Below are 9,132 nucleotides of genomic sequence, written 5' to 3' on the forward strand. Positions count from 1 at the left end.
GAGGTATATGTTAGAGGTGTATATTTACTTGTATCCATGTAAAAAATCTACTTTGTCTGAATCAGAAAAACCCAGTTACTAAATGGAAGAATCTCATCTGACATAGATGATTCCAAATCTAAACCTAACTTGCCTCTTGTTTCAGTAGGGATATGGCGATTAGGGAGGAGGAGGAGGGAGGGGAAGAGAGGAGGGCACCATTGGGGCAGAGTGGAACTTTGTTTTTTTTAATTACGGCGTCCACTCCCCCGTTTCCACGGAGACAACCTGCTGGCGGGGTTCACTGGCTGAGGACAACAGATGTTCCTGATTACCTTCAGCCAGTGCAGGAGAGACCTGCTGCTGTCTGCTGCTGGCCACTCGCTCCGTCCCACCGCCATTGTTTCGTCACAGAGGTCTGACCTCAGGCAGATGCGGATACAGTTGGGCCCCCCAAAAATCATAAGGAAATAAAATAAAGAAACATTTAAGAAATCTTGGAGTTTAAACGTGTTGAACGTGTGAAAGGGTTTGGATGCAATACTTAACACTTCCATCATTTGGTATAAGGATGTGTGCTGAAGTAATTAGTTGTTTATAGTGTTCTCAAACTATCTCAGAATGCTAACTATTTGGTTAGTATTTTAGTGCTAGTTGGCTAGCCCCTTTCCAGTTGGTTTGACATTAAATAAAAAAAATATAAAGTGGTGGCACACATCAAGATTTCAGGTTTAATAAGATTTATTTGGAAAAATAGTCTTAGCTAATTCCTTCATTCAAACACATCCAAGGAGACAGTAGCATCATAACAATTTGTACAATCCCTCTTAAATAAGATTTTTTTTAAAACAGCGTCCCATTGACCTGAAGTGCCTTTGCAAATATAAAAGAACAATTTAAATAAATCAGACATCACAAATATACATAACACAAAATAAAAATAACGAACTCATTAAATTAACTTAAATTAAATCATAATCATTTTAAATCATAACATTTTTCTCTTTTTTTCCTCTTTACAATAAAATAAAATAACGACTGAATCTGTGTATCAAAACGTACTCCGGAAAGGAGTTTCTTGTGTTCTTCAAAACGATTAACAATACTATGTCATATAAATGGTTTGGAGGGCGCGGGGGCATCGAAAACGCACTTGGGTTAACACAGTGATCAAGTACACATGCGGTCTCCGCGGGCGCGCGGCCCGGGAGACCAGTGGCCAGTATGGCCAAACATCCACCGTTCTGATGCTGCGCTCAGCAAACAGCACGTGGTTCAAGAAGAGGCCTGGGTGCAAATGTTGCAAGAAAAAAAGAAAATACGATGAACCACAACGAAAAAGCCAAGAAAAGGAATGAACCCTAACGTTTCCGTTTGACAGGAAATGGAGAACCTCGCGAGTCGTTGTCGTCATCCCATTGGCGACCTTCATGTCCGACGTTTGGAAAAAGTTAAATAAATGAAGAGCGGTCGACTCCCCACCAGCCCTAAAAGCCCCTACACCCCCAGAAAACCAACCCCCCCAACAAACACAAAGCTAAGTGACACTCGAGTTCACTGTTGAAAGGTTCAACATTTGAGTCCCTTTGCCAGGTCTGGTCCCACCGGCGTGTCTGGCCTGCCCGTAGTGAGCAGTGGACAACCAGCTCAGTCTGAATATCAGTTAAACCTCTTAGTATGAGCAGCAGGCTGGAGGTGGACACCCCCTCGCCCAGGGGTAGAGCAGCATTTAAGGAGCATAAAAACTCTCCCATATAGAACACCAGCAACGGGCCTTTAAACCTGCGGAGAGGAGAAGAAATGATTCAGTTAGTATAGTGACAAGTAACAGGGCACAATGGTATGCTGAGAGGTCGCTGTGTTATGCTCCTGATCATATTGTTTGATGATGTAGCATACTGGATGTCCGGGTCTACATTGCTTCTACTCTTATTGTCTGCACAATACTGTGAGTGTAGAAATACTTAGTGTATTTATTTTTCTCAACACACCTGGCCAGAGAGAGAGAGTGACAGATAGAGAGACAGACAGACAGACAGACAGACAGACAGACAGAGAGAGAGAAGGTCTGAAACTCACCTCAGTTGCGATTATACATTCGTCCTTCTCTTCTGACATCACAAACACAGATTTGTACTTGGTGTCCGCACATGCAGACATTTCTGGAGTGTTCTTCTCTGACGCATCGCTGAGGGAGGAGCAAGAAGGAGATGTTAGGATGTTAACAACTGATGGTGGTTTACATGCACTGTTTTTTATACACGTGTTGGATCCTGCCCATCTTTGTATTCAGCTACATATGCTGTCCTCTACTGTTTTTTTATGTTTATGATGTTTTTGATCCTGAACCCTCTGACTCAACCTAAGGTTGTTTCAATGCTTCGGATCAACGCTGGGCGAGGGAGCAGAGAACAAGCATACCTTTTTAAACGTTTGCTGCGTTTCTCCTCAAACTCGAACGAGTCGAGGGCCTGGCCCTTCTCCTGGCAGGCGGCCTCCAGCAGGGCCTCCTTGGCTGCGGGGTCGTACGCCGCCTCCCGCCCCAGGTTGTAGTCCGGCGTGGGGGGCGGCCCGCTCGCCTTGTAGCCGGCGCCGGCGCCGCTGCGGCCCGGCGACGTGCCCTCCTCGGGGTCGCAGCTGAAGTCCATCTTCTTGTTGATGTTCTTGGGGCCCGGCGTGGGCAGCACGCTGACCGTCACCTCCTTGTCACCACGGGGACAGTTGTTGGTCAGGTTGTTGATGGTCTCCACGCCCTCGCCGCCGGGCCCCTCCCCCTGGCTCTTGGAGCGGAAGCAGCCCACCAGCACGGCGCAGCCCGCCAGCAGCAGCAGCACCAGGGCCACGCCTGAGCCCACTGCCATCCAGGGCACCTCGCTGCCGCGCACCGCCGCGTGCTCCGGCAGCAGGAACTGGCAGTTGCGGCCGCCGTAGCCTGGGACGCAGGCACACACGTAGCGGCTGTTCCTCTCGTGGCAGGTGGCGCCGTTGTGGCAGGGGTTGTGCTCGCAGCGGCCGACGGGCCCGCTGCAGTTGCGGCCGGTGTAGCCGGGCGGGCAGCTGCAGGTGTAGCCGCTGACGGCGTCGTCCTCGCAGGTGCCCCCGTTGTGGCAGGGGTAGGCGGAGCACTCGTCCCCCGCGTGGTCACAGTTCATCCCGCTGAAGCCCTCGGGACACTGGCACAGGTAGGAGTTGACCAGGTCCACGCAGCGTGCGCCTGGAGGCAGAGGGGGTCAGAGGTCAGTCTGGGATCAGGATGGGGTTTGTTATTTTGTCATGTTGAAGGTTCCTGCCCGGGAGATGTACTGCAGTATGATGCATCTCTTCTCGCTGAGACTCATGCCTTCGCTGCATCGCCCCCCGATGAAGAAACTAAAAGGAACTCAGCAGGTGACTGCAGGTATACGGGGCCCGCGGTGTGGGGCGTAGGGCGGGGTTCTTACCGTTGGAACAGGGGGCCGAGGTGCAGTGGTCGATCTTCTTCTCACAGTTGAAGCCCGCGTAGCCAGTGGGGCACTGGCAGTAGTAGCCACCGTCAGGGTTATCGGAGCAGCGGCCGTTGTTGAAGCAGGGCGCGTCGGCACAGGTCATGGCGCTCTGCTCGCAGTTCTTCCCGTAGAACCCGGGGGGGCAGGTGCACTGGAACGTGGTCTCCTGGTCCTGGGGAGGGCAGGGTGGGACTGGGTTTAAGAAACCAGCTTTACGTCAAACGGACGCTTTGGACGCTTGTTTAGAATGGTTAATGATGTGCAGGTCCTCAACTGATTACATTTAGCATCCCTACATCTCTTTTTGTTCCTCCCCATTACTGTTATCACCCTGCTATACTTTTTGCCGTGACACCCACATTTCCTGTTTGGGGTTCTGAAACTTTTTCATTTTGGGCCCAAAAGACCAATTAGCTCTGAGCTCACTGGACCAGCACACTGTTCTGAGTTTCAGTGCCTTGTTAGAGCCGCAAAGCACCTCCAACCCAGTCAAGGTGCCGCTGGAGTACACCAGCCGAGGGACCCGTGAGTGTGTGTCTGCCCAGGCGGGGACCTACCGTGCAGCTGCCCCCGTTGCGACAAGGGCTTCCCGCGCAGTCGTTGACCTCTATCTCGCAGCTGGCCCCACTGAAGCCCAGCCGACAGGAGCAGGTGTAGCTGCCCTGGCCCGTGTTGCTGCACGTCGCCCCGTTCAGACACGGCTTGTGGTGGGTGCAGTAGTTCAGATCTGGGGAGGAGGAAGGCGGTGGCAGGACACATGTGGATTAGACACAGCAGCTGGGCGGAGGGATGTATAGCGACAACAGCAGCTGTATTGATGGTATCGCTCTGTCTCCCACACTCTGCTCTTTGTCCCCTCTGTGTCTCCCTGCTGGGCGCTAATCCATCGGTTCTGTCTACGTCGGTCTATTCATCCATCTATCATTCGTCTATCTATATCCATCTGTGCATCCATCTTTTCTTCCCTATGCTGAGCAAATCAACCGTTCCTCTATTCATCCGCTTTACTTCTTAATGTATCTGTACCTTAGCCCCCCCCCCACTTTTGATATAGAACCCCCCCCCCAATCTCCTTGGTTACAGAACAGCCACTCCCCTTACATTGGTTACAGAACAGCCCCCCTCCCCTCACCTTGGATACAGAGCAACCCCCCACCCCCCATCACCTTGGTTACTGAACAACCACCCCCCCTCACCTTGGTTACAGAACAGCCCCCCCCAGCCTTCCTGACAGTTGCACTGCCAGGGCTGCTGGCAGGTCCCATGCAGGCAGCCTGGGTAGCGGATGCAGTCGTCACAGTAACGCCCTTTGAACCCCACTCTGCACCTGTTGACCAATCAGAACAAGGTTGGTTAGTTTGGTCATAACACGCAGGCTACCTTTTCACGGGTGCCGTGTATTTATTCATTGATTCATTCACTTAACATGCTACGTCTTCATTCATTAATTCATACATGAATTCATACATTTGTTAATTCAGGGATTTAATTACTTTACATGCTATGCCTTTATTCAGGAATTCTGTTAGGGATTTATTCAGTTAATGTGCTATGCATACATGGATTCATTCATTGATTCATTCGTGGATAAAAGTGAATGACTCACTTGCACTCTCCGGGCTTCTCACAGAAGCCATGCTCCTCATCGCACCCTGGGAGGCAGATGGCTGAAGACGGGGAAAAAATATAAAAAACAGTTACAGTTTTCACCAGAAACATTTTCCAATGTTTAAGATGTTTTTCACGTCCATCAAAAAGTTGATTTAGAACCTCAACAAACGTTTAGTAATAAAAAACGTCAAGAGCTTTTCAGTAGCTAGCCAAAACGCAATCTCGTTATAACCGTAAAAGTATTTTCTGCTCTACACGGTAGTTAGACAAAAGAGGGGTCACGGCGTGTGTGCGCTCTCTCTTTCACACACACACGCGCGCACACACACACGCGCACACACACGCACACACGCGCGCAAACGCACACACACACACACACACGCGCATACACACACGCCGTGGGTCAAAACTCTTTTCTTTCTCCCTTCATGTGATTGGCCAGATAAGAGTGGACAGCTGGCGGGTGTGCTGCCAGAGCGCGACAGCTGCTCCATTGTTTGGTCCCTCGCGGCAGCTGCCCACTTCAAACAATACCTCCGCAGCCTTAGCCAATCAGCGGCCAGCCCACTTCCAGAGCAACCAATCGGAGGGAGCATGTAAATTTATGGCACGCGTGAGATTATTCCGAAAACTTTCCTCGTTTGCCTCATTTGAATAAATCAAGTGGGTCTCGTGTTCGTGGGAGCGCGCTGTTTTTACGCACTTTTAAGGCATGCTTTTCACGACTTCGCCATCAACGTCTACATCACAAAATTCAAGGGTTTTCGTCCCGGGTGGTTGCGAATTGTCTTGAAATGTTTTTAAATTGTGCTCACGTTCGGTGCAGTACTGGCCCTTCCATCCGGCGTCGCAAACGATCTCGCCCCTCTCGCCGCACGTGAAGTGTCCGAAAGCGTCGTCCCGCGCCCTGCAGAACGCCGAGCAGCCGTCTCCGTAGTAGTGCTCCTCGCACACGAACCGGTACGAGTACTTGAGCTCCGTCCTCCCGCCGGTGTGCAGGTCCTGCGACCACTCCTCGCCCACTGTCAGGTGACGCTGCGTCGTCATGGTGCTGATGACGCTATCTGGATTGTCTGAATGCAGAAAAAATAAAGCGAAGAATAAATACAGAGGCTGTTTAGCTTGGTGTGGATTAAAATGAAAGTGGGAGTCTTTTGTGGTGACGGGGGGGGGGGGGGGGTTGGGGGGTGCCCCTACCTGTAGAGAGCTCCTCTGTAGAGTCGGTGTGTAGGGCCTCGATGATGAGCGAGAAGGTCCCCTGGGAACACAAAGGCTTGGTGAGACAGGTGGCGGGCGGAGCGGACCCGATAACATCAAGCATAGCACCCCCCCCCCCGGCCCCGATTGTTCCCCCCTTGGGGAGGGGGGGGGGGGTACAGATGCTCAACCCGATCCCACTAACACACACACACACACACACACACACACACACGCGCGCGCGCGCGCTACCCTTCTAGGCCCCATCATAACGAGCGTTTACGCGCGGTTTTAACTCGCGCTTTCTCCCGTGAATAATACATCCAAGTGACGTGTGGCTTCGACAGCGGCACGCGGAGCTTCACTTACCGGCCAGGTGAAGCCGAAGCTGATCCTGATGGGGTTTGAGAAGCCGCTCTCCGGGATGACGTCGGGGACCTGGAAAGAGTTGGAGCCGAGCACGGGGGTCACCGCGCCGCCGTACGTGCAGGGCGGCTCCGGGGACGCGTTGGGCTGGTAGTGCTTCAGGCAGATCCGGAAGAAGGTCTTACATTCACACTGCTGCTGCTGGTAGGACGAGGCCTGGCCGCCCGCACAGCAGTTCTTGTTCCCCTGGATGCCCTTCTTGTTGAGGAACTCCTGCAGTTTGAGCTCGAACACTCCCGAACAGAAGCCCTGACGATACACCGGATGAGATGCATTTAGTCTTCCTTAGTTTGCCTAAGTTAAGTCAAGCTTGGGCTACACGTAGAGACGGGATAGATGGAGTGGATGGGTGAGGGAAGTGCTGGGGTTTTGATAAATTAAAGATGAATAAAGAAGAAAAATGAATGATGATACAAGTTGAATAATATGAATCGTGGGTCTTACCTGGCACAGCAAGGTGGACAAAACGGCAGCGAACAAAAGCACCACGCGCTCCATATTAAATAAATAAATAAATAAATACAAAATAAATAAATAAATAAATAACGGGGCTTGGGGTTTGGGTCCCAGCAGGTCTCGTCTTAGTTCTCTCCACAGCGGTGAGAAGGACGCATCGAGTTAGGCTCCTTGCCTCGCATTAGTCAGCCACTCGGGTCCCCCCCCCCTTCAACTCCTCAAAAACATAAATCCCAAACTTGAGGAAAAAGTATCTGAGCAGCAGCGGAGCGGTGTGTGTGATGGGGGGGAAAAAACTCTTCAGATTCCGTAATACCGCTATAATCCAGTGTTCAGACTCGAGCTGCAGCGGGAAACGGCTCAGTTCGGGACCTTTCTCCGTTTGAAAGGAGCGAGCGAGTGGAGGAGGTATCTGTGTGTTTCGGTCTATCCCCGGGACGGATTTGTCACTGATCCAACATTCTTGGTCGCCTCCTTGTTCCTCCTAGTCTCTATCCCTTCGACATGGACGTCGCGTCTTTCTTTAGCGGAGCAGGACGCCCGCCACCAGTTTTATATGTCCTGGCGCATGCTATGGTAATACCATGCAAATGAGCTGCAGCACCCCTCCCCATCCCTCCCCCCCACCAAATCTGGCCCAGTCCCCCACAATGGGACCTCACCCCTCTAGCTGGGACCCGACCACAATAGACTCGCACAGAGCCCTCCTCCGCGCCGCCCACGCTGGACCTGTGAGGTGTACAAGTATTCCGGCCCAGGCCTGGATGTGGCTGTTGTACACTTTGGTCCTGTTCTCGAGGTTTATGAAGTCCTCTCTCCATGCTGGCGGTGGTGGTGTCTTCTCTGCCAAAGTTTTGGTTTTTAGTTTGGGTTTCCTTTAGGGTTTTCTTCAATGAAATTAAAATGGATTCGTTAAAACCTTGTGAACTAATTCACATTTTACCTTCATCCTAGGATGAAGTTTGAGATTTTTGAGCGGTGGGAAAACAAAACACGTGTGTGTGTGTGTGTGTGTGTGTGTGTGTGTGTGTGTTGTTTGTGTGTGTGTTTTTCTGTGTGCCAAACTCTGACTCAGTAATACGACTTGGTGTTCTGGATGTGGGAAACATTCTGCTCTGAAAAGATTTAGGTACTGAAAGCATTCCTTGGCACAGTCGGTAAACGATGAGGAGAAATGGTTTGTAGGACCCGCTTCCCACTTCGCATTGTTGATGCAAAAAAACACGCGTGTCACTGTGTGTGTGTGTGTGTGTGTGTGTGTGTGTGTGTGTGTGTGTGTGTGCGTGCGTGCGTGCGTGCGTGTGCGCGCCCTGCTGCCTTTCTCTCAGAAGCTTGTGTTTGTGGGGAGTGTGTGTGTGTTGGGGGGAGGGGATGGGGGGGGGGGGCGTGCGTGCTGGTGGGTGCGCGTCCTCCAGCGGAGGCGCGTGTCCGCCTTGAGGACACTTTGTTATTGTGTGTGTCTGAAGAAATAAGTTTGCTCTCTCCGCGTGCGCTCAGCTGTATGCTAATTCGAAGTGTGTGTGTGGAGGATGGGGGAGTGCGGGGGGCTGGGGGTGGGCAGCACCTGCTCTCCCCCACAATAACAGTGCGCGAGCTTTCATGTGGGCGCGATTACGACGTACACCCCCCACCCCACGGAAAACTTGCCTCGAGGAACAAAACACAATCCGGCGTGCTGAAGGAAAATGTTTCACCTCGTCTCATAATGGATATTATACTCGACAGATGTCCAATATCCAGCGCCTCTAACTATCTACCGCTTTACCTCGGTCCGTATTGCAGGAACAACCCGAGAGCCGTGAGATATACGATGAACGTTAACAGCCAATATTCAACGGTCTGTACATCGGTATCATTTGGACATGATCGGGTTGTTGATCCACGCCACGAGTATTTTACTCTCTTCCCCAGTCGGAAGAGATGGGGGGGGGATCTTAATTAGGCCCTTCATTAAAAGCGGGGTTTTCTTGGGATATTG

At 51.5% G+C, this 9,132-nt stretch overlaps 1 protein-coding gene across 1 annotated transcript; it reads right to left on the reverse strand.

Moving 5' to 3' along the window:
• Positions 1-1,755: 1,755 nt before the first annotated feature.
• Positions 1,756-7,202, reverse strand: dla (deltaA; the record flags this gene model as incomplete). Its single annotated transcript, XM_079730302.1, has 11 exons — positions 7,143-7,202; positions 6,642-6,947; positions 6,273-6,333; positions 5,891-6,148; positions 5,071-5,131; positions 4,661-4,791; positions 4,022-4,191; positions 3,420-3,636; positions 2,401-3,193; positions 2,059-2,167; positions 1,756-1,761 (listed from the first exon to the last, which is right to left on the reverse strand). The coding sequence occupies exons 1-11, from the start codon at positions 7,194-7,196 to the stop codon at positions 1,756-1,758; spliced, it is 2,166 nt and encodes a 721-aa protein (XP_079586428.1). The 5' UTR covers positions 7,197-7,202.
• Between the last annotated feature and the right edge of the window lie 1,930 nt (positions 7,203-9,132).

This window comes from Pollachius pollachius, assembly GCF_949987615.1.
Source record: "Pollachius pollachius genome assembly, chromosome: 2".
In the NCBI taxonomy this organism is placed as follows: domain Eukaryota; kingdom Metazoa; phylum Chordata; class Actinopteri; order Gadiformes; family Gadidae; genus Pollachius; species Pollachius pollachius.